At 46.5% G+C, this 25,571-nt stretch overlaps 2 protein-coding genes across 2 annotated transcripts in view; one reads left to right on the top strand and one right to left on the bottom strand.

Moving 5' to 3' along the window:
• Positions 1-8,591: 8,591 nt before the first annotated feature.
• Positions 8,592-16,217, top strand: NIPAL4 (NIPA like domain containing 4). The gene is made up of 7 exons (XM_088063442.1): positions 8,592-8,713; positions 10,461-10,709; positions 12,542-12,598; positions 13,578-13,668; positions 14,806-14,966; positions 15,065-15,648; positions 16,083-16,217. The coding sequence occupies exons 1-7, from the start codon at positions 8,677-8,679 to the stop codon at positions 16,092-16,094; spliced, it is 1,191 nt and encodes a 396-aa protein (XP_087919568.1). The 5' UTR covers positions 8,592-8,676; the 3' UTR covers positions 16,095-16,217.
• ADAM19 (ADAM metallopeptidase domain 19) overlaps positions 16,143-25,571 on the bottom strand; it is a 33,835-nt gene continuing 24,406 nt past the window's right edge. The window contains exons 15-23 of the mRNA XM_088063737.1: positions 25,277-25,385; positions 24,563-24,755; positions 23,910-23,990; positions 23,053-23,161; positions 22,815-22,950; positions 22,530-22,596; positions 21,774-21,989; positions 20,293-20,439; positions 16,143-19,578 (exon numbers count right to left, since the gene is read on the bottom strand). Of these exons, the coding sequence (XP_087919863.1) occupies positions 19,504-19,578; positions 20,293-20,439; positions 21,774-21,989; positions 22,530-22,596; positions 22,815-22,950; positions 23,053-23,161; positions 23,910-23,990; positions 24,563-24,755; positions 25,277-25,385 (1,133 nt within the window). The 3' untranslated portion in view covers positions 16,143-19,503. The remainder of the gene's footprint in view (positions 19,579-20,292; positions 20,440-21,773; positions 21,990-22,529; positions 22,597-22,814; positions 22,951-23,052; positions 23,162-23,909; positions 23,991-24,562; positions 24,756-25,276; positions 25,386-25,571) is intronic.

Below are 25,571 nucleotides of genomic sequence, written 5' to 3'. Positions count from 1 at the left end.
AAATGTGCTTTTCTTCCATGAAGTGGTCCGGTTTTCCCTGTGATTCACCCAGTCCACACGTCGCTCTGAAGCCATACTGCAGCCTCAGGTGGGAGATTTCCACGCTCCCACGGCGCCGGGAACCCGCTCCCACTGCAGCAGCAGTGGGACAAATCAACGCCCCCGTGACATGTGCCACCAGCCATGGAGCAGGAGGGGCTGAAGGCAAGTCCCTGACCCGCTCTTGGAGGGGAAGAAGGGATGAAGGCAGGGTGTTAGCCATGGCAGTGCCCTGAGGATCGAGTGCTGGGTGCAGAGGAGCCCTGCCAGGCTGGTTGTGGATGGATGCCTGCCCCAGGCTGGGGTCTCTCTGTGCTCTCTCTTTGTGCTCTCTGCTGTGTCCTTGGCCTTTCCAGCAGTTGTAGGGGGAGCTTTGGCATGTGGGCTTGAGAACAGCAGTGATGCAGTCACCAGATAACTCCTCAGCACTTCAGAGAGCTGGGGAAAGAGAAAACAGCCTGGCTTTTTCCATGCTGTGGGACGTCCACTTATTTTTATGCAGAGGTTCTCCCCTGAAGACACATCTTCCATGGACTAAACCAGATTTCCTGTGGACTACAGAAGAGGCTGCATTCATTTGAATGTGCTCTCAAACATATTAATTTGGGTGGAAATAATGACTGGTGCTGACAGGATGCAGGTGTAGTTACCTTGAACATAGGGGATCTTTGTTCTTCAGCCAAGGGTGAGAGCCAGGGTGTGTAATCTGGGATGCTATTTTCCCTTGGTTTAGACGAATTCCTAGTGGCACAGTAAACAAATACCTTTCTCCAGAGAATGGTGACTACCAGCAGGGCTTAGGAAACTTACCATCACTCAGAAATCATGTGATTGTTTAGAAAAGATAAAATATAGGATAAGCTTTAAAAAATACCAAGAATTTAAAAAATACCCAGTTCAGAGTTGTTCAGAGAGAACACTGGAGTCTGTTTCCTTTTCCCAGTCAGCTAATCTAAGATCCCTGGATATTGAGAACAAATTCAGGTGGAACTTCAAGGAGGATTTCATAACTCCTGGTCTAACCTGCTTCCCCTCAGTAGTGTCATTGTAGTGATACAAAAGCTTGTGCTTGATGTGAAAGGAGATCAAACCATGTGCTCCAAGAGAAAATGATGCCAGCCTCACCACTGGCAGTGTTTCCTCAGCTTTAGCCTGGCCACAGCAAAAATTGCTGTATCCAGATGTGATAATATGTATTTCTTCCGTGCATTTCATCATGCTTGTAAACTGCATGCTGTTACAGATGTTTAAAACGCAGAGCCTGGGCATTTATTCTCTCAGAGGGAACATATAATTAATTAGTAGAAATATCCCAGCTGGAGTTTTTGTCTTAGAAAACAGCAGCCAGCAAACTACTGCTGGCAAGAGGAGATCTTGGTGTGTGGTATGAATTTGTGCTCCCAGACTCTCATCACCTGCTCGCTTGATAATCAATAAATAACCCACATGTGACAAGTGCTGGACATTTTCACACCTTGAGTTTCCTTTAATTACTGAGACAGACATTTGCAGCTGCAGGGAGGAAATTGTGCAGCACAGTAATCTGAAAGTAAAATGAAATCTCAGGAAGTCTGGCTGAAATCTTGGAGTGACAGGGAAGGACCCAGCCCAGCAAGGCGAGTTCTTTCCTCCGTGTCGTGAGCAAGAGCAGCAGAAGAGCATCTGGGACTTGCTCCCTACTCGCTCTTCCACTAAGAATGTCAGTTCTGGCATTCCATCATGTTCCAGCACTTCTACACTACTGGAGTGAGGGTATCTAGAGATATATATTTTTAAAAGGAAGAGAAAAATCAAGCACTTTATTTTTTGTGGAAAACAAGATGCGAGGAAGATAGATCTGACCAAGATCCCGTTACTCCTGATCTAAATAGTAAGTGCTTGTTATTTTGGTATGGAAGTCTTGCTGAAAAGCTGGCACAAGTCCCTCTCTGGCTTTCAGAGCCACCTCTAGGCACAGCACAAATTAAGTGTCCTACTACATCTGAGAAGCTATGGTATGCTGGAGTCTTCTGGGAAACCAGCACGAACAAGAAGCTGCTACAAAACGATGAACTCTACCAAATGGCCCAGTCTCAGCTACCTAGACAAAATGGGATATAGTAAGGTGAATTTAAATCCCTGTTTTCATCAGTTTAGGTCTGGAGTGAGTCATGAGATATTTTACCTAATAATCTGTAAATCTCTTTGCATTCTTTTCCTGTAGTTTTGCCATAATTCTCGGAAACCCTGCAAAACACAGTTGCACTGGAAAGTTGTACAGGCTGTTCTTGAAAGAACAGGTAGTTGAAATCTATTTGTTGCCCTCAGATCTGCTAGCAAAAGTGTAAAATTCCTCCAGATTCCAAGGGATTAAATGTTTGGAGCAAAATGTCAAAGTGCATGAACAAAATGTAAAGTGTTTTGACTGTAGAGCGTATGCAGAGCTTTTGCCTTGTTGCTCAAGTAGTGTGAGATATCAGCTAGTAATAATCACAGTCTTAATTTCTGAGATTTGATGTTACTGTCCTTTGATTATCTCAAGGATTAATACACTGCTTATCTTCAGTTTTCTCACCCTCTTTGTCTGTGTATGAGAAAGGTCCAGGCTTAAGTCTTTAAACAACTCCATGAAAACAGATTTTTTTTTCCTCCCAAACTTTTTTAAATGTCACAATTGTTAATGAAAATAGGGAGCAAATTTGTAAGAGTAGGGCTAAATAGTAGCAGATTGCCAGGGGGTCAGGCATATTCCCCACACTTGCAGACTTTCTGCCAAGTTTGGGAATCTGTGCTTCAGTCCTGTATTTTTCCATCTTTTATAATCTGCAGACTTCTAATGTTGTTTTCTCAGGAAAATGTTGACCCCTGTGTGAATCCTCCCAAGTCCACTGACAATGGACTTGCTTTTTAACCTGTATTTTCCTGCTTTGCTGAAGTGGTGTGCAAACTCCCCAGCACTCACCAGCCACCACTTAGAATGTCCACTCCAGAGGCCAGTGGTTGGCTCCACACAGGAATTACAGGGGGGAGAGAGGATGGCCTGTGTCCTGCACCAAGTCAGACTGGGTTATTCTAATGTTCCCTCTGGCTCTGCCATTATAAAATGTCACTATTGGCAGTGCACATGCTTTTCTGGGATTTTCTACACTTGACTTGCAATGCTACAATAGAAAGGGGAAGCAAACTAGATCAAATTCAGCACTTCAGTGGTTTTCTTTTTAAACTCTGACAGCACTTAGGAGCATTGAACATTAGTCCTTTTCCTCCTGCGTTGCTCCAGTCCGGTAGGTTCATGTGTATTGGAGAACAAAAGAGAAAAGAATCAAAGGTGTAAAAAAACAAGAAAATATTCTCAAAAACTGTTGTCAAATGTACCATATTTGTATGAAAAGCTGCTTGAGTTATTTTGTACAATGAATTTTATTTATGGTGAGGTATATTTACGCTTGTGATCTGATACAGTGTTAAATTTTTGATCCATATTTGCTATGCAGCTGAAGATGATATTTTGGTTTTGTATTATTATTTTTTGCTGTTGTTCTAAAATTCAGCCGACAGAAACTTCCATCTCCATTAGAAGTGCTTCTGCAAGAGTAAAGCATCTGATACCTGGTGATATGTCCCGTAACACAGCAACCAACAGTGTGTACAACAAATGTGGGATGACTTTTGTGATGAAGAGAAATAAAAATTGGGCTCATTCATGAAATGGGCAGAATTTAGCTTGTGGTGTCATCATCATTGTGATGACTGTTATTTGGGGAGAGGCTTCAATTGCACCTTGCACCAAAAAAAAAAAAAAAATCAGCTAATTTGATAAAAATGTCAAGCTTTTGTAGAAACCAAAGGAAAAAAAATATGAGTCTTTGTGGCCAACACCAAAACACACATATTTTCCTATCAAAAAGTTAATGATTTTTGAGAAGAACTTCCTAGAACTTCCTTGCACAACACATTTTTCATTTTAAAACTTGTTTTAGTATAAGAGGGTCAGGGAAGAGAAAATCATATAATCATTTTTAATAGATTTTGACAGGCTCTACTCAAAGCTAAACTGAGGAGCTAATTTCTCCTCATTACTGCAGCCTTGTTAACTCCACAGGGACCTTTTTTTTTTATTCCAGGAGATTCTCCTTGCTATTATTTTCCCAAATTTCCATTTGAAACCATTCTTAGTTTTGTGTTGAAAGCATCCAAGGAGCAGCCGTGGCTGTTGACCGCAGAAGTGGGAACCAAGGGGAAAAGATCTTCTGGGAGCTGAGGAATTAGGGAGAAACAGCTGACATGGGTCTAAGGGAGTTGGACTCCTGTGCTCATCAGCTCCAGCCCAAACACTGTAAATGCTGTTCCCTTTCACAGCTTCTTCCCAAGGTTTCCTTGTGGGAACAGCTTCCTAGTTTAAGAGGAACAGAAATGCAATGATTCTTCACATAAAATTGGGAATGGACTTCACACCATGACCAGGCAGCTCTGTTGATCTTTCCAATGTGCCCTGAGGCTGCACTGCAGCTCTGTGGGTGACATCCTGCTGTGCAGGACTGTTTGATTGTGCAGAATTGTCCAATGTTTACTGATTTCAACATGGTTCTGCTACAGGAAATGGCAGAGAGGAGAGCAGGACTTCCTTCCTGCATCAGCCACTGATCCTGGGCAGGTTGTTTGGGATTTATCCTTTCTCCCATCAAGATTTTTCTTTCTTTTTTTTTTTTTTTTTCTTTTCAAAACTAATTTTAGCTGCTGCGTCATGGACACCTCAGTTCTCACACCAGCCCTATGAAATGCTGAGAGCTTACATGGTCTGAGTTGAGCCAGAAGTAATTCTTGCTTTCAGTGTCAGGGTCCAAGGCTCTAAATTTTGAACAACCAACTCTGAGGGAGCAGTATCAAAGATACAAGCCTTCATCTTTCTTCTTTCTAATGCTCATAAATATGTTTACATCTCCAGATGAATGTCACTTCACCAATGCAGAGAACAGTTCATTAATGATTATTTTATTCTTTCAAAAGCTTAACAAAATTACCCTTCCCGTGACCCCCTCTGCAAGTCAGGAGTGCCTTTCACATACAGCTTTGCTTGATTTAGAGTTCTGATGCAAACGCCTCCAGATAAGAAGTCTGCAAACAAACGATCTGCTGATTACGTGTCACTTCACCCACTGCTGTCCATCACCAGCCCACCACTCCTGCTCTGCCAACATGTGGCTTTGTGGGGCCACAGTGACCTGGATAAAATATTTTAGCAACCCTGGGAGAAAGAAGCCGGGATGTGTTTTATGGCCCGGTGACCCTGCATCACTCAGCGGATCAGCACAGACCCACAGGTGTGGGCACTGGCATGGGGAGGGCAGAACTGCAAGGCTTGGAGCTCACCATGGGTGTGGCAGGCTTGGGAACTGTGTCTGTTGGTGCTGTCTAAACTCTGGTGGCACCAAATGACAGCCTCAGCCACTGCAGACACGGTTACCTTGAGATAGGCTGAATTAAAAGCTGTCTGCTCATCAAAGTTCAATCTTTCAAGCTTTGGGCATCCTTTCATGTAGTGCTGCAATCATCCACCACCAGGCAATTCCTTTAACCCCTACCTTATCAAATCATTGCCAGAAAAAGGGTTCACCCTCTCTTTGAAGCAGCAAACAGCTCCTTGGAGCTCTAAAATTACACAAAGCCAGAGCAGAATATTACAAAGCTGTTCAGAAACTTTCCACAGAAACCATGCCTAGCAGACATGCAAGGGCAAAAGTTTCCATCACCTGTTAGCAGGATACTTCCACCATTATTTTTAACAGAGGACAATTGGTACTCAGTAGTTTTCCATCACTTTTTCCAGAACAGAAGAGATGAGCAGAGGAGAGCAGGGGGAAGAACAGCCTATTGATGTTGCTGGAGAGGTTATTTGCCTGCAAAGCTGCCTTGTTCTGTCCCCTGGATTCCAGTCAAGGTTTTGGCCTGGAAACCAGTATTTCAGGAGGAACTGCATTGTTAAAAGATGAACTGCTAAGGAAGACTCCCTGATTTCTAATGAGTTATTTTTAAGGCAGCATCTGATGTGAGTATCAGCCCGTGAGGTCACAGCTTGGAGCTAAATTCCCTTAATTACAGCCTTCCCATTAAAATGAGGATATGAAGCAATAAAAGAGACATTGGCTGCATCCCTGCTTTATTGTTATCAGTCTCAACTTGCCCTTGACTAAGCACAGAAGGCTCCATGCCAACTCTACCTGGCTCTTTACTCCCATATTGCCATACACAGCCTTGCTAAATCCATCAAATGCAACTCCTGTGGCTTTGTGATTGTATGGACTGCACCCCACGCAGTCCCTGTGCAGAAAGAAGGAAATATGAGACACGCTTGTATCCATGGCTGGTTGCAAGATCTGACTGAAACTTCTCCCTCAGTGGTGTCACCCAGGCACGCTCCTTTCCCACTGTCTGATAGAGCCAGCTCACACTTCAGTGTCCCCTCCTTTTGAGGATCTTTTGCTCATCATGTCTCTCTTCCTAGGATTTAGAATGGCTTATTTTGGAGGTCTCACCCCTTGTCAAATCTGGCAGAAGTGGCCCACAGACTCAAATTTATCTTTGGGGGGGGAAAAGGAGTACATAAACACACGTGTATGTGGTCACATCAGGCTTTTCCTTTAGGAAACCAAGCTGACAGGGGAAGGTAAAGATGTGGCCCAAAGTGCCTTTTCTTTTCGTCTGCACCATGCTGTGGCAGTAATGCATGAAGCTGCACCATGGCCAAAACGATTATTTTAACCCCAGATCTCTTCCATAAAAATTTGCCGCCTCCTTCACACTTCTTTGTGCACAGTGAGCACAGATGTCAACAACACTCATCTGAAAAAGCTTGGAAATTGTTTTGGACACAGTTTAATTGCCAATAACCACACAACAATTAGGCCTCCCCAGCTGCCAGCAAGACCTCAGGGTGTTGGAAAAGGTCCAGCAAAGAGGAGATCCCCAAGCACCAGAATGAACAGGCAGAGCAGCCTGTGAGGGGACACGGTACGTGAGTTCCCCCAGCCAGCACAGGCAGTCAGCACTGCAAACACAGCAAATACTTGTTCCACTTCACCATCACACTGGTTTTCCACAACCAGCCCTGTATTCACACATTGCATGAATAGCTCCTAACCAGCATCAGCCAGGAAATTTACTAAACAGAGGCCAAATCCCACCATCATCATCTTGCCAGGGTCTTGTCCTTTTTGGTTGCATAATAAATAACAGCAGCAGAAGTTGCTCCCAGAACACTGATAAATCAGCACACATTTCATTTCCTACATCAAAACCTGCTGCCATATGATTTGGATTGATTATCAAGTGCCCTGGCATAAAGGGGAGGACGTGGGATTTGGCTGGCACAGTCTCTCCTAGCCTATGGCCCACAGGACTGTGATGGATGAACAGACTTGATTAAAATCGAATGACTCACAAAGCACTTGAGCATTACATTTGCTGGAGAAAACAGTTGCTCAGAGATAGGATCAGGCACTGAATTAAGGAGTCATGAGGTGTTAGCAATGCTGCAGCCTGATAGTTTAAAGGTGATTCCTGTAGTAACAGGCAATTTATTTTATGAGGGGGGGAAAAAAAAGGCAAATGTTCAGACATTCAGGTCCTGCAAACCTTGTATCTTTATATTGCCTTATGACAGGGATCCTTTTTACCTATAAATGTGGGCTTGCTGAAGCAAAGCTCTTGTTTCACTATTGGTTTTACTTATCTCTGTTGACTTGCAGCAGAACTTGGCTAATGACAAGGAAAGGACTTTTCTATCAGCATGAGGTTTCTGTGTACACACAGCCACTGAGCACAAATGTGGGGAGGGAGGTCGGCAGGGGAGGATGGGGATGAAGGCAAAAGTGATGTGCCACACACTCCAAAACGTTCACACACCAGAATCAGCAAGGGAGGCTTAGGGAGGGGGAGTTGATGGAGATTCCTCTTCTCCAGTCTGAACAAACCAAGTGACCCCAGTTGCTCTTCACGTGGCTTCTGCTCCAGACCCTTCACAATCTTCGTGGTCCTCCTTTGGATGCTCCCTAAGTACTTTATATCCTTCATATATTGTTCAGTCCAAAAGGCTGAAAAATACCTCCAAGCCCAAGTCCAGCAACTAAGCTGACATTGCCACTAACATTTCTCTCGTTTACCTTTAATTTCTATTTCCGCCACACCTGTGTTCAGCCCCTGGCTTCGCACAGCCCCTCTGTGCACAGCAGGCTCCCCTAACCCCGCACCTGGGCTCACACACCTCTGAGCCACCCTCCTGCTGCCCCAGCTCCTCCTCCAGCCTCTGCAGCACGAAAACACCCTCCAGAGGAAAAACCCCTGCGGCAGAGCCTGGTCCTGGCTCTGTGCGAAGGGGTAGAACCCCCGGAGATGGCAGCGACCGGGCAGGCGGGGACGGGCACGGGGACGAGGGCTGGGAGGATGGGGACAAGGACTGGGAGGAGGGTGACAAGGACTGGGAGGATGGGGACAAGGGCTGGGGATGCGGGGGCTGGCCCAGGGGACGGTGCAAAGCTCGGCAGGGCATTGCCAGCGCTCCCAGCCCAGCGAGGGGCAGGCCCGGGGAGGAGCGGGGCGGGCTCAGGTGTGCCCGGCCCTGCCCTCGGCCCGGGATGTGCTGAGGGCCGGAGAGCGAGGGCGATGGAGCCGCTGGAGACCAACAGCAGCTGCGGCAACGGTGGGTGCAGCCCGGGACATGGGACCGGGCCAGGACTGGGACCGGGACCGGGCCAGGGCCAGGGCCAGGACAGGAGAGGGCCGGGCCTGGATCGGCCCAGGACAGGGCAGGACAGGACCGGGACCGGCCCAGGACGGGGCAGGACAGGACCGGGACCGGCCCAGGACAGGGCAGGACAGGACCGGGCCAGGTCCGGGATGGCGCGGCCGCTCCGGCCCGGACCGCGGGGCTGATCCCGCCGCACCCCTCGGCCTCATCCCCCCGGCTTTGGGGCTGTCCTCTGTCACTGCTCTTCTTTGGGTTCTTTCCTGGCTCTGGGGGTTCTTTTCCTTTTTTTTGAAGTCCGTGTAGGAATAGGGACACTTGAGCAGCCGGCACCACGCTCTGCCAGCCCTCGAGTGCACAGAGAAACCAGGAGCTGGGTTTTTTTCCTTTAAGGATCCCTTGATCCGGTCAGTAGTCACACCATCCCGCTGCTTTATGTTTGTGCCCGGTAGTACCTTGTGGAGATTTTCACCCAGCCGAGGAGGCAAGTTCCACCCCCTTATACCCAAGGGAATATTTCCACGATCAAGAATGTTTTTCTAGTAGAAAAAAAAAAGAAAAATATTAGGGAACCCTTGGAAAGTCATCTAGAAAGTCACTGGTATTTTTTCCTTTAGAAAAACGTTTATAGCCAGTTCAGATCCAAAACCTCAGCTGTGTGTGCTGGGGCCAGGGTTGCAGCTGCTTAAGATCTAAGCCAGGCTTCTGGTTCAGGAAAAATGTGGGGCCCATGCCCAGGCTCCTGACACTGCTGGGAGCCATTCTGTACTCCTGCCTGCAGAGACATAAATACTTGCTCTATAATTCCTATGTGAGTCCAGGCAAAAAAAAAAAAAAACAACAAACCTGAAGTCTTTCACTACAAAGAGACTTTTGTACTCCACCTGGCTGCTCTGTACCTCATGGTCACAGTCACACCGCTTTTACTACACTTGGAGTAAAGATTGCGATGGAAAGATGTGCTGGGTGTGGTAGGAGTGCCAGGGGAGGAAGAAACTCTGCAATTTTCCCACCCCCACGCAGCAACACACCTTGGCCAGAGCCACAGGGCTGTAGAGCTTTTGGTGTTAACAGCAGACACTGAGCCTGCTCTCAGTCCTTCCACACTGGCAGGACTGGCTTTGCTTTGGGGGCACTCAGGCACTCTGCAAAGAGAATAAAACCATTAAAGAGTAGAGGAAATGAATTGTCCAGGATGAATCTGATGTTGTCTTATGACACAGCTCAGCACACAGAGCAGGAACAGATGCACAGTTGCAAAGTGTTGGCATCACTCCACATTAAACCCGAAGTTACAACTGCTGATGAGCTGGCAGGTGTGAGGATTAGTTGGCTGGAAAGCACCAAAGCCTTTGGATCAAAAAGGTTAAGTGTTGATAAAGCCTAGTTCAACCCCATCACTTTGCAGTTTGGTGGAGATACTCTGGCATATATATTTGGAAATTCAAATCACTTTTTGGAGGTCCTTGTGGCCTGCCAGCTTGGTATGTAGACTCATTCAGTGTCAAAGAGATGCCTGAACTGCAGGCCATAAATCTGTCAGACAACACCCTGCCATTTCCACATGAGAGTAAAGAGGTGTCCTGAGCTTTGGAGACCTTTGGGCAGCACGAGTGGCAGTGCAGGGGGACACCTGGATGAGCCCAGGGGAGTAGGGACAGTGTTGATAGTCATGTAAGTGATTTGCTGTTTTATCTCCAAGGCTCTCTGATCACTCTTTCGTGCCTTTCCCACCGGGTGGTGTGCCAAGTGATCAGCAGTGCTGTCCCAGCTGACCGTGTCCAGGACAATGGGACTTCAGGTAATTCCTGGATAACTCAGCTGGAAAACAATTATGGATTCTACATTGGCCTGGGCTTGGCTGTCTTCTCCAGCTTCCTCATCGGGAGCAGCGTCATCCTCAAGAAAAAGGGATTGCTACGGCTGGTGGAGAAGGGAGGCACCAGGGCAGGTAAGGCTTACCGGGCAGGAGAGGGAGGGACCACCTCTTCCTAGGACTGCACACACAGTCCAAATTTCAGTACTCCTGAGGCAAGGGAACACCTCTGGGTACAGTCAGTCTTCCATCAGCAATATAAATAGGAGCTTTTGTGGATGCATCTTTGCGGGTGAGACCCAGACAGCAGTGCTACGTGGGAGCTGAGGAGCTAATTTACAGCCTCTGTATTGGAAAGGAGCTAATTTACACTCTTGGCATTGGAAAGGAGCTAATTTACAGAGACCTGCACTGGAAGAGTTCAGCTAAAAGCTGCATTCCCCTGCCTGGCACCACGAATTGCAAGTGATTGTCCTGTGAGATCAGACCTGCCCCCACAGCAGAACAATGCATGCCCATCACTCAGGAATGTGCTAAAAGCTCTTTGAAGTGGGTCCCTTTGCAGAAAGCCTGCCCCAGCCCGGAGCAGAGCACTGCCCCTGACCCCACTCCTGCTCTCAGTGAAGCACCAGCAGCTTTGCCAGGAGGTCACCGAGACAGGGATGCAGCTCTGTGTGCTTGGATGGCATTACAGGAACCGTGTGTGAGCAGGACAGGCCGGCTCTGTGGGAGCCCTGTGGCTTCAGAAGGGATCCTTTGGAGCTGTGTTGCACAACAACCTGCAGATAACTTTCCTCTAGCACCAGGCTCTCAGGGTGAGGATGGGCAGTGGTGGAGCAGTGCTGCCTAGAGCAGAATTGCGCTGTGGAATCGGACACATCCCATCAGCATTGCAAACATGCTCCAGCAGCAGGGTAGGTCCTACCTGGCAGCTGACCTACTTGCATAACTGCAAAACAGAGCAATGATAATTAAAATACTGCTGCTTCCCACTTCTGGCCTAGGAACAGTTTTTAAATAATCTTACAGAGGATGTACCATCCCCATTTTGCTCTGTGCCCATATGGGACACAGAAGCATGGGAAGATGAAGTGACTGTCCAGAGACAGCCAGCAAAGCTACCAACAGCAGCTGAGCCACTGGGCAGTCCCAGCTCCATCTCCATCCTCTGTCACTCAGCTGGCCACATGCAGCTGCTGAACACAGATTTGGGGTTTGCTTTTTGACGTTATATTTGCACAATGAAATGTCAGTATTGCTTCAGCTGTAGATATGTCTCTCTCCTTCCTTCCATGAGCTCTTCCCACAGCAGAGCCAAGTGAGTAAAACAAGAGCAAACCCCTCCCTATGCTTCAGAATGTTTAACATTCTGAAAGGAATTAGAGATTAATGACAGAAAATTGCAACTGACAAAAAGAGTTCTTGGGAAAACCCCAACCAAGCAAAAAGACCCTAAAACAAATAAACCAGCAATTTCTAAGGAATATCAAAGCATAACATTTGAACTTTAGCATTTATGGAGTTCTTGAGGAACCAGAAGAGGCTGAACTTTAGCAAAAGTATCCTGAAGTCTTCCTGTTCAACATTTCATTGACCCTTGTCCTAGCTCACCCTGTAATCTCTCAGTCCCTGTGTGTCACCCCTGCTATGTGAGCACATCACTTTCCTCCAAGGCAAGCCAAACACTGCTGCTACTGACAGCCCCAGCCAGGTCAGATTTATCAAAAAACATGGTCTCTCCCTGACCCAGCAAAATCAGGGCTCACCATGTCAGCAGACTCAAGCTCCTTATGTCCAACAGCCTGTGGCTTAGGACCAGTATTGGATTAGCTCCCAACACAGTCCATTCTTCCCTGTTCTTTTGTCACACTCTTCCCCTTGCAATTTATCCCTCTCCAAAGGGGCATTCTCATCTCTTGCTCTGAAGAATATGATTGTTAACTCCTGCATGTGCTTTTTTTCCCCAGGAGATGGAGGCCACGGCTACCTAAAGGACTGGCTCTGGTGGGCTGGCTTGTTAACCAGTAAGTAGGAGCTGTTTCCCTGGGTTTGCAGCTTTTCCAGGGCCTGTCCCTGTGAATGAGGTGTGGAACAAGCTGAGTATCATGCCTGAAGCCTGTTTTCTGTCCAGTTCCCCCATCCTCAGCAGTGGTTCCTCAGGGAGAGGAGAGGCAGTCATCCACACAGGATCTCCCTCTCCATCCTCCGGCAGGACTGGCAGGACCTGCTAGCTCAGTTTTACCCGATCAAAAGCGTGAAAAGCCAGGTTTAAATAGGGCAGCTAGCAGTCTGCCTGTGTACCAGGCATAGGGCAAACAGCCTCCCCTGAGTGCCTGGGGGCTCCAGGAATGAGCACACATACTGCAGCACAGGGAGATAACAAAGAGGTGTTACCTCTTTCCTTGAAAAAAACTTGCTTTCCCTTAAAACAAGACTTAAAACCTTCATTTCCTGCTCCAGTGTTTAGAGTATCTCCTAAAATTGGCTCGAATCTGCACAAGGAGCAGCAGATTTTATTACAGGGTGTTTCAGAGCCCTCTTTTCTGGCTCTCACCGTGGCAGCTGCAGCTCAAGGTGCCCCCACCTCGCTGTGCCCTCACTGTGAGCCAGCACAGCCTCACTGCTCAGGGACAGGGACAGCCCAGCCAGAGAGGGACCCCTCAGCCCCAGGGACATGGGGTGGAGGGGACAAGCAGCCCCCTCCCTTAACCCCACACAGCCTGGCTGGGCTGGGGGGTTCATGAGCCCAGGTGGGTCAGCCCTGACCTGGCTGAGCCCTGGCACCCCCAGCCCTTCCCATGGAGGGGTTCCCTTCTCCAGGGATGCCTCTTTTCATTTGAAATCGATTTTCACCCACTGTCTGCCCCTGTTTAGCAGCAGGATGAAACCCCCAGCATAAAACCCACGCTCCAAGTGACATCTTGCTGGTTTGCAAACCCCCAAGAGAAAATGCAGAAGGTGCTCTGTAACTCACTGGTATTTATTTTTCTTGTGTTTGTTTAGTGGGTGGAGGGGAAGCTGCCAACTTCGCTGCCTATGCCTTTGCTCCTGCAACTATTGTCACACCTCTGGGGGCTCTGAGCGTGCTCATAAGGTGATTTTTGTGTCTATAATTTGCAATTTGACTTTTATTTTTTCTTTTCTGTCTGTTTGACTTGTGAAAATAGACATGAAGGGATACTAATATGATTTATTCTGTCCAAAGGGAAAAAAAGTCTCAGTGTTTTCTAAAAAATGCCTTAAAAGTTGTCCTTTTGGGGGATCATTTGGGAACCACTGAACTAAGTAGCTTGCCCTTCTGGAAATGCTGGATATGGAGAGCAGCCACAAACACTGCAGGTTAAATTATTGCAAATATCTGCATTACTTCATTCCTTATTCCAGCTCTTTAACCACTTAGGATTGGTGGGGCTTTAATGTTTGTTTGGTTGGTTTTGTTTTGTTTTTGTAATCAAGAGTACTAAAAATTCAAAAGGGTCAAAAATACCGAGCTTGTTTTCAAACTGCCTTTCACCTGCCTTTTATTTTATAAGCTTTTAGGGTCCTCTCATGTTGTAGGGTTTTATTCTTCTGGCTGTTCTCAAAAGGGCTGAAACCCTGTTTTATAGTTTTGTTTTTTCTAAATAGGAGATTCCTACCAAAATACATGGCTCTGGCTACTTAAGGTTTTATAGAAAGACTGTATTATGAAATGCATAAGCAAACTGAGAGTTAGGACTGCTCTGGTGTCTTTCCCCAGATTATTTTTGGACAACTAGATATTTTTGCAGATATATCTGTATCCCCAGTACTTTCAGAGTTTCTCTGAGGCTTAATAGTGCTGAAGATTTAATTAAAATTAACATAGCTTTTTTGTTGTTAGGTTCAGGTTTTTTCTCTGTTACACTGGCCCTTGAAGTCATTTTCTTGATTACTAAAAGCTTCATAATGCTCAGCAGCTCCTGAATGATTCTTCTGACCCTGAGAAAATATTTCTGAGGATGTGCTAAAACATTCAGCATTTTTGCACCTTGCTGACACAAGAGCTGTGATCTACAGGTCACACCTGCACCCCTCCAGGTTCAGCTGTGATAGATGCCATGTGATTGTGTGTTAACCCACTGGAATCCAACTAATTTACACCAAAATTGCATCCTTGTATCACATGGAAACATTCTTAAGTTTCTTAGAGCTGCTGCTCCTTCTTTAAAGGAGTGCAAAGCACTGGCTGATGTTTTTCTGTCCCGTGCAGTGCCATTCTGTCCTCATACTTGCTTGGAGAACGGCTCAACCTGCTGGGAAAGCTGGGCTGCCTGCTGAGCCTGGTGGGCAGCACTGTGATGGTCATACACGCCCCAGAGGACGAGGCGGTCACCACTCTGGAGGAAATGACTTCCAAGCTGAAGGAGCCGGGTATGCAGCCAGCTGTGTTTTCCCTCTGGGGGCTGGGCAGTGCAAACCTCTCCCCATGCCCACTGCTGGAGTTTTGACTTCTTCTCTCCCTCCTGCAGGTTTCCTGGCTTATGCTGCGATCCTCCTGGCTCTCTGCTTCCTCCTGATCTTCTACCTCGCCCCCCGTTATGGCCAGAGCAACATCCTCGTCTACCTCACCATCTGCTCCGTTATCGGCGCCTTCTCCGTGTCCTCAGTCAAGGGCTTGGGAATTGCCATCAAGGGCTTCTTTGCTGGCCAGCCTGTGCTGCAGCACCCACTGACCTGGATCCTGGTCATCACGCTGGTGGCATCCATCACCACACAGATCAACTACCTCAACAAATCTCTAGACATTTTCAACACCTCTTTGGTGTTCCCCATCTACTACGTGCTGTTCACCACCATTGTCATCGCCACTTCCATCATCCTCTTTAAGGAGTGGGTCACCATGACAGTGGTTGACATCATTGGCACAGTCTGTGGCTTCCTCACCATCATTTTGGGGGTGTTTTTACTCCATGCTTTCAAAGACATGGATGTCAGTTTAGGGAATTTACCCCAAGTCCTTCAGAATGAGCAGCCAGCGCCGGTCACCAGAGATGACAAGAACATCCTGATAGAGGTGGACAACTCCAGCATCGCCCCAGAGGATAAACCCAAAGTATTCATGCTCTACATTAGGGATTTACACTCAAGGGACTGGAGGTTGGGTGGGTGATGTCGGTGATGTCAGTATTCCAGGTGCCAGGGGAAAATTTTAAAAAGGAAAAGCAGAAGATAAAATTAACAGTGTCTTTTCCGAAGTCAAATCTTTCTCCAGGCTTTTGGACGGGATCTCTGTCATGGTGTGGCAGCAAAGGGTGTGCTTAATCCTCTCTGCACCCTAATACATGCAGCCACTGGAAACAAAAATCCTCTAGAAATACGATAGTGCTGGAACAAAGCTCCTCTCTGAGGCCCCTTCCTATCTCTTATTCTTGGCAGGGCTGATGTTTACCCTTCACTCCTTCCCCCGGGTGGCCACTGATGTCTTTGTTTCCAGGCCTGGATGGATCATTGATCAGTGGTTTTTGTCTTTTTTTGTTTCCTTTCTAGACACTTGCATGAACTCTAAAATACACACCAGCGTCTCAAGAGGAGGTGGGAGACAAGGACTGAACGGTGCTATTCAGACTCGGCTCATCCATGTTTAATCACTTGCTCTGCAAATAAGGGGACCTTAATATGGGCAAAATATGGTGAATTTTAGCTGCTCACTCAGGCTCAGTGGCAGGACTCGAGCCATGGAGTATTTTTACAGAGAGATCTTTTCCAGCTTTTGTTTTTTTGTGACTGCAGGAGTTTCCCTGGAGCAGTGTTAATTATTTTTATGGGAGGTTTGTTACCAGCTGCTCTGGTACCTAGGCCTTGGTGAAGTTGCAGGGCCTGACCCAGACCCCACCTGAGGAAGGGCAATTCCTGCTCAGGTTGGGGAGCTCTGGCAGGGCAAACCCCGTGTCAAGAGAAATTCTACCACTGTCTCCAAGATTTCTCGTGACAATTTTTCCAGTCTGAAAGACCAAGTGGCTGTAAATGTTAAGTATTTTTCCCTCAGGAAATACCTTGACCTTGCAAAATCCCCCAAATTCTTTGAGCCCTAAGAGGTGTCCCGCTGTCCTCTGAAATGCTCACCTGATTATATCTGGGTGTGAGCATCACTGAGCAAATACAATGTGAGGCTTTGGGAGAGAGGACAGTGCAATCTATTTTAATAACATTTCAGTGCTATCTTTTTGGAATGTGGGAAGGGAAATACAGGGTTTTTTTTAAAAAAAACCAACAACATAGTTTCAGGTGGATCTGAAAGTTTTTCATTACTTCATCTTACTGGTGTAGCCCTAAAGGATGATGAGGCTGAGACAGCTGAGAGCAACAAAAAGCATCTGGAGCAGAGTAAAACAGCAGCGACCTCCTTTGGTGGCAGAAAATAATCCAAGTCACTCACTCCAGCTTTGGTTTTGGCATCCTAATCAGTGTGGTGCTTTGTGCATTTTATTTTAGAAAATGGCTGTAAATGGGACTCATCTTTCTTCACTCTAGAAGTGCATTTCTTTAAAGCAATCCTGCCATCCTTGGAGAAATACCATGTAGAAAATGAAGATTTGAACTGAGGTAATGAAATAATACACAGTGAAAGAGTATTTGTTAATGACAACCAACAAATTTTATTAAAACTAGGCAAAAGGCACAATGAGTTGCATTCTTCAAGTATTTGCATAGATGCATAGAGAGCATTATTGTAAACCATTAACATCTGGACAGGAGAAAGTGAGATGTATTTTGTTATAAGTTCTCCTAAGTAATATTATCTTTCAAAAAAAATCAGGTTTTACCATCTTTTACTCCTCCTACAGTTCCCCTGGTCTCATTCACTCAACTTGCACACATCTGAAAATTTAAAAGGACTTACTTAAAATTACATTTTGGAGATTTTGGTGATATTCCAGGAATAAAATTTTCTATTAGAGTTTGGGCATGTCCAGTTGTTCTCTGAGCACTGTGTGTCATGGGGCATTTTTTGAGACCTTGATCCCATGCTCACATGAAATGCAGTGAAAATAATTTTAGTGACTTTTAGTGGCCATTTGCTGAAGATCAGGGGTTGGAGAAGAAGTGCTGCTGCCCTCAGTGCAGGCTCAGATATGAGATAAAGTTCTTGTGGTTGAATCAACAATTACAGTGTATGTACAGCCCTGCACTGTGAGCAGCCAAACCTGCCATTACATACCAAGAAACAACAAGTTTGGGGGTTGTTTTAATACACATCTTTATATGTAATATACCCCAACTATGGAAAAAGACAAAGATTAGAAAGCTGTTGTCTTTTCCTTGCCCTCCCTCATTTCAGAAAGAAGTTTTTTAGATTGGTTTGTTTTCCAGGCACATAGAAAGTAAGAAGGTTTAAAATTTGTAAGGAATAATCTGTGTGAATTTCAAGACACACCATGTGAACTGTTTCCTTGTGGAGAAAGAGGTAGTAAAGTTGTGAAAACTAATGTGACTTAAGTCATCCTACAGATACACTTCTACATATAACTACAGATTTAATGAGTTTTTAGGGTTTATCTGGGATTTCTTTAATGAGCAGATCTTAGGGAAAGAGAACCAGCTAACAAGACTCATTTTCTTTATGCCAATAATACAGTTTCTCACATGTGGAGCAGCAGTCATGCTCTTTGAGGATTTGTCTATAATAAATGAGACACAAGAGGACTGTTGTAACCACAGCTCCAGATTTCCCTGTGTTCTCCTAGGAAATAATTTCAAGAAAAAAAATCTGGCATAACAAAAGATCTTATTTTTAAAATCCTGAGGAAATAAAAAAAACCCAAAAAAAACCACATACAAAAGCCAAACTATTAGGAGAAGAAAAAACTAAATTCATAAGGGAGGGTCCTCAGGGTCAGAACCATCAGCTGCTTAAAGTGCACACAGACAGCTCTCTCCATCCATGGCCTGGAGAAAAAGCCTGGAGGAAGAGAGCTGCCCTACAAAAGCACCATGTGTTGTGTTAATATTTTGGCTGTTTCCCAACCTGGCCATTCTTCAGGTAGGTTTCTCACTACTTTGGGGAGCAGACAGCTGAGTTACAACTCAGCACAGACCAAAGCCTGAGGAGACACATGCAAAACAATCTGCTCACGGTATCGCACGCTGCAGAGGGGTCTCAGCACTGCCTTCTGCTGAGCTTCCTGCTGGCCTTTTGCTCTGGATCTGGGCCAGAGCTACCCTGTCGTACCTTGAGTGTGTCCCAATGCCATGGATTGGAGCTCATGGGCCATGCTGGGGCTGCTTTTGGGATTTACAGCACCAAGGGAAGACAAGCAAGTGCTGGAGGACAGAAGGGTTGCAACACTGAAGAGGGTTATGTGGGGAAAGCAATCCCCTCTGCTAAAGCTGATCAAAACCCACAGTGGCTCCACAAATTATATTTCCACAGTTGGCTCCCTGTTGGGGCCCCACTTGCCACCCCCTGTAAACAGAATAAACTGAAGAATGTTATCACCAGCTGCCTTGTGCTCTCCCCAGAGGCAGTGGGTTCTGTATAGCACCAATATGCTCCTGCAGCTGCATGGGGGGGCTGAGGAAGCCAACAGGGCTCACATGAAAGCCCATCGGGGCCAGCACCTGCACTCACAGCTTGTTCTCCCTGGTAACACTTAAATAACTGATTAAAAACATGTGAAAACCCCATCACCCCATCCCTGCACTGGATATTGCACAACAATATTTAAATACCGTATAAACAAGTCATCCCTACGTGGAAAAGGCAGAGAGGGTCCAGCTGAGCCTGGCGTGTACCTGGGGCAGCCCTGCCATGCCTGACTGCAGCCTGGTGAAAACAGAAGAAACAGGGGTGGGGCAGGAGGAGAGAAACTGAGACACTGTCCTGGCAGTGAAGGTGTGAGTGTGGTTTTGGGCGATGAAGGCCATCCAGTGCCCTGTGAAGACCAGAGCCAGCCAGGAATAGGCTGCTTCAGGAATGCCCACGGGAGCCTGGCTGTCCCATTTTCAAGTTGTTCAGTGCTCCAGCTGTCCAGGCACCAGCATTCTGGGTGAGATGGAAAAAGGGGAAAAGGAGTGAGCACTGAGGGAAGAACAGGTGCCATCCTCACCCTCTCCTGGAGCTGATGTTAGCCTGTCTGCATTCACAACCCAATGCTTCACACAGGAACTCTCCCACAAGGAAGTTCTGCAGTTTTCTCCATTTTCCACAGCTGGCCTCCAGTATATTGCAGGCTGGAGACAACGTAACTGTGCTGTGTGGAGATGTTTTGTGGTAAAGAGCCCACTGAACACAGTGCCTAGAAGTCCCTTATTAAATGCCTGTATCCAGGATGATTTTTTGAAACACTCCCTGCAGAGAAAGCATCTCCTTAGCCACAGCTAGAGAAGCTGGAAAGAATTTTTGTTCTTTACTGGGATCTTCAAGACTTGTGTGAATCTTCATGTTTTGCTGCTCCTCACTAACACTTCTGGGTCCCACAGCCCTTGACCCCATTGCTCTGCCCCACTCACATAAATGCCTGAGGAAGTGTTCAGGGACATGGGAGGACTGAATTCACTGTTTTGCTCAACTCAATAAATTCTTAATATGAAACAAGTAAAAATAGAGACCCCCTGCAACAAAGGTGACCAACCCACAGCCTCTCTGTCTCCACCCACCTGGGCTGTGCACGAAGGTGTTTTGCAGGCTGATATTCCCTTCAGAGCATTTCAGAGCCCAGGGGTGAGTGGTGCTTCCCACCACCCTCTCAGTGCCTACCTCTGCCTCAGGCTGGAGGCGTGCTGGGGCTCTGGAGTGCCCAGGAGGCAGTGGGACAGCTGGGCTGCTCCCCTGCCAGCCTCTGGATCGGGATGGGATGGGATTTGCTGGCAGAGCTCTCTGTGGTGGCCGGGGCCTTGAAATATCCTACGGAAGAAAGAGTTTTGAATTTAAGCCTTAACTTTTGGAAGTAATAGGTGATCTGTGTTCTAGAACCTTTTTAATTAGCCACATTAACTGATGCACTTCATGGCTGGAAGCAAGTTCCACACACATACATTCACTGTTTGTTTGCCTATACAATACCTGTAAACACTATGTATGTGCATGCTCTTGTGCCCATACAAACACACACAGACCCACAAGCAGCTATTATTTGCTTGTTCACACAGCTGTCCCTAATAGGATGCTCAGAGCATTGTATTTTCCATTCATCTAACGAATTTCAGTGGAAAGCATGTCCCATGGGGAGAAGTTACCCCCACAAGAGCCAATTGCCTGTTATTGCTCAGGCTCTGTGCTAAGCTGCTGCCTTACAGGTGTTGAATGAACAAACACAGCTGCACTCACGACCTGGAGGGCACCCAAAACCCCTGCAGCCTCGTCAGACTATACATAAATGCAATGCTTGATGGCTTGGGGATGTATTGCTCTCCAAGGATCTTGCCCTGTGACTCCAGGAAGGACAAGGCAGACTAAATTCCACTGACTGCCGAGTCTGAAGAGCTCCTATAGGAATAGCAAGAGAGCAAATCTGGCAGATGCTGCAAACATCTAGGAAGGACACTGCAACTAGCAAAAAGTGACATGAATTATTTCCCCTGTGTCTTCCCCAACTCATGGCTCTCCACTAACCCAGAAACAGCAAGGCTTCTCCTGGAAATCCTATGAAAAGTGTTCCATCTCATAAGGCTGACTGAGATAAAGAGACTGGATGGGGAAGGAACAAAAAGGAGATCAAGGGGAACTTGTCAACAAGCAGCTGGGAAGGATACCTATTCCTTATTAACAACACTCAGCTTCCTGCTTTTGTTTTAGTTTTCTTTCCTGCTGAAGTGCTGGCTGTTCACAGGAACAATGGAGCTAGAAACATTCGCTAAGATTTTCCTTCACAGTGTTTGTTTTCCTCCATGTCCTTCACAGAGAGACTGCCTTGGAGCCAGCCTCCTGCTGTAACTGGGCCCTTTGTTCTTTGAGGGACCCAATATAATAATACTATTTTGCAAAATGGGTTTAAGTCAGTCTGAGTGATTTACCATCTTCCCAATAAGAATGTGAGGTCCATAGTAAGTTTAGAACAGAGCTGCCAGGGAAAGAAATAAATCTTTCATTTTAACCCTCAAAATAACCTCATGGAGAGGAAGCTCACATCAGATGGGGCCAGTCTGGATCAAGACTAACAGTTCCCCTTGGGCGAGAGGCTTCACCAGAACAAACCTCCCACTAAACAGCATCCACAGGACAGCAGCAGGACTCCATACCTGAGAGGTTGGAGGTTTGGGAGCAGGAGGTGCTGGCCTGCTTGGGGGTGTCCTCCTGGGAATGTCCCTTGGAAGTGCCGGCTGCACCGGTCCCATGGGCTGCCCCACACTGCAGCTGTGGCTGCCAGAGAAGGTGGGTGGCTGCTGTCTGTTCATCTGGAGCCCTGGAGCTTGATGAGAAGGAGGTTTGGGTGGGATTTCAGGGAAGCCAATCACCTGTGCAGAGAAGACACAAATCCTCATGTATTTCCACTTCAAACCACCCTTTATACTCGCTGCGACACTTCTGAGGATCTCTGTGAGGTCTGAGACAGAGTAGAAAATATTGCCTGAAACACCAGGATGTGTTGTGTATGTCTGGTTGGTGTTGATTAGATGGGCTGGGACAACTTGGGATCATAAGGCCGAAATGGAAATCAAGAGAACAGATAATCCAGGCATCAGTGTGACACTTGCAAACAAACCCAGGGTTTGCCATTTCTCCAGTTTTGAGATGGAGGATGTGACAATAGAGGATCCATCAGGAGAGACAAGCAGCCACACAGGCCTGGCCAAATCCCAGCCAGGGATTTGAGGAAATCACTAGGAACAGGTGCTACACTCAGCTTGCACTGAGTTTCAGCCATGTGTGATGTCAATCTCTTTTCCCATCCTTTGATAAAACCACTCCCTAACTCCAGCGTGGGGGAAACCACATCCCACACCTTGGGGCAGCTGCCTCTCTGCGCTGCAGGTGGAAGCTGCCCCTGCCCCTACCTTCCTCTGCTGCTGGGGGGTTCTCAGCTTGAAGGCAGGGTTTGCATGCCCAGTTCCAGAGGTGTCACTGACAATGAGAGAAAGAAAAGAGTGTTAATGTCTAGATATGTTTCCTCCTTTATTTTCCTGTATTTACTACTTTGTCTTCACTGGAGTGAAAAATGAGAAGCCAATAGTGACTGTAACAAATCAATTTAGTGACATTCCTCACAGCACTTGCAATGTCCCTTCTGTCCTGGCAGGAGGGGGGCCAAACAGACAAGGCTACTGACACTGACAACTTACCTGAATTGAGGTGTTTTCTTCAGAGAACAGATGGAAAATTTACTCCAGCATTTCAGATAATAGAATAAAAACAAGATTCCTTTGAGAAGGAGAATGGGAGCCAGGATTGCCAGAGCTATCACAACCGCTGAAGAGCCTGAGGGCAAGAAAGGAGAAGTTTTTTAAAAGGAAAACTCTCTGCTGGCAACCAACTCAAATCTTTCTGAAGTGGCCCCATAGCAGAGCTGGTCCCTCTCACCTTCAGGCAGAGGAGGACCACTGTCCAAGCTTCCTCCTGTCCCCTCCTTGTTGCAGAATGGGGGGGCCCACCCTGGGTTGCAGTGGCAGTTCTTGTTGTTGTTGCACACCTGGAGTGGGGAGATTCAGAGATTCAAGTGGAAGCTACTAAGAAACCTGCAGGTGAAAACAAATTAAGCCCTTGCTGAATTAAACACTACAGGAGAGGCTCCAGTGGGAGCTGAGTGCCTGGAAATTCTTTTCTTCAGGGAGTGGAAGTGCCTTTAATTTCCTCAAAAATTCTCCCTTTCTCCAAAATACAAGGGTTCTTCAGCTGAAGTGCCAATAACCCGAATTCAGCAGAAAAGGAGCATTTAGAAATGCCTTTCTCTTATCTCTAAACTGAAGGACATGATTTTTCCCTTTCATCAAATTAAGATTTATTATTTTTTAGGCTTAAGAGCTTGGCCCATTGGTATTTGTCTTTTTTTTCCATCCCCTGGGGGCTTTATCCCAAAGCAATTTGGGATAAACTGCCCTAAATATTACTTTTTGCTATGTTTTTTTCTTTAGTAAGTCTGATACTTTTTACTCAACCTAAACTCAGCCCAGGATATTTTTCTTTAAGATTACTCCTTGTTTTTCATTTATTGCAATTCATATCCCTGCAACAGACCTCCTTAAATCCTGTGTCAAAGGGACATTCATGGACCAGAAAATGCATCAAACAGGAAATAAATATGCAAATTGATAGCCAAGAAGCCAAAGTCCAGAGCAAACCTAAGGAAGGTATCAGAACTGAGCTGAACAAGCAGCCACAGAAGAATGGATGCCCATCCTGCTTCAGTCTGGAATGGAGATGAAAAAGAAGACACTTACTCCATGCCCGTGGCACTTCTTGCTACAGCTCTCAGAATCAAAGATGATGGACGTGTTCTGGCAGCGCCCCTCGAAGCAAACCTGCACAAAAAGCACCCAAAAAACTCAGAGTTAGCTCTCTGAGCTGTCTACCATGTCACTGCCTCGTGCTATTTTGTGACTTGTAGGTCCCAGACACCTTGGAAATACAACTAATTAATTCCCTGGGCAGAACAGGAAATGAAGTTAACCTGGTTCCCAAGCAAACAGTTAATCACTACCCTAAATCCCAGTCAATGTGAATCAGAGAGAAGTGGGAGCTCAGCTGGCATCAGCTTGGCCATGTCCATGTGGCAAGTCCCTGTAGGAGCTCTCACATGTCTTGGTTTCCAGCTGTGTCTCATCTTTAAGTGAGACAACTTCAACCAACTAGCAAATCCCAGATTTAGCACTGGCCTTGAACTTCATCTGGCAAAGACATAAAGCCTTTGGGGTGTGTCCTTCCATCACTTCTCCAAAGCCTCTAAGGAATTATTTTTCAAAAAAATACAGAAATCTCCTAGAAAAGCATTAGACATAAAAGATTAATAGCTTGATAACCACAAAGCACATTCTGGCTGGAAAAGTGATACTCTGAACCTCCCCCAAGCCACTCTAGGCAGAACTGTACCTACATGATGGCTCCCACACTTTGTTCCTGTCAACACCAAGCCAGGGTCCAGCATCTCCTTCTCTTCACTGTCGGATCTGTACACGTGTGTCCCCCGGCACCGCTGAGTGTTCACAGTGGTGTCTATGGGCACTGCATTGGGCTGCAGGGGCTTGAAAGCAGAGCTCTGGCACTGGATCTTCCCGCATTTAGCATCTCTGATTTCAAAAAAAAGGTTAAAGTGGTTATGCCTGGCTTGCTGAATGCTTTGCAGACATGAGCTCTAAATGTAAATTAAAGCAGCAGTGCTGAGTCATTGTTAAATGAGCAGGCACCTCCCATGAATTATCCCAAGCAACAGTGTCTGATGGATAGTGATGGTACCACCCCACAGTCCCCATGGATGAGGGATGTCCCCATGGATGGCCAACCTCAACAAAATCAGAAGTAAGACTAAGAATTTTTTTGTCTCAGTTAGAAAGTCACATTTATCTTAGAGATTAAAAAAAAATCCCCCCTCTTCTGTTGATTTGGAAGAATACCAACTAGATGTTTGAAAATGGTGAACTGAAAGCTTCAGCTTTAAGGGCTGCAAGTCCCACAAGGATGCAGCTGCTTTCTCAGGAGGCAGAGGGAGGGAGTGAACCAATGCATGGATCACTTTCATCTCCTGGCCCATAATTTTGCAACATATAAAAACGTCTTCTCCAGTGAGCAACTCTGGGCTGCCACTCTGTACCTCATCTCACACTTCCTGTAATTCCCGTAGATGTCTTTCCCACAGTTCCCGTAGATGTCTCCAGCAGCATTGACCTTCTCAAAGCAGGCATCTGGTGCTGGCTGTGCTCCTGCATGGAAGAGACTCAAGTGGCTGCTTCATCTCACCCCATGGCAACCACTCACTTCTCCTTTTTCTAGAATGGTTGGAGCATAGGAAATTTTTTGCTGTCTCCTCCACGTGAGTAAGGCAGGAGAAAAGGCTCCTCAGACTCTGCTACTGACAGCAGGGATGGAAGGTACTCCTGCCTTGCACA

Source organism: Pseudopodoces humilis, chromosome 17 (genome assembly GCF_049639895.1).
Source record: "Pseudopodoces humilis isolate 2021_Gansu_Grassland_sample_001 chromosome 17, ASM4963989v1, whole genome shotgun sequence".
Lineage (NCBI taxonomy): Eukaryota > Metazoa > Chordata > Aves > Passeriformes > Paridae > Pseudopodoces > Pseudopodoces humilis.
This window is presented reverse-complemented; position numbering and strand designations above follow the sequence as displayed.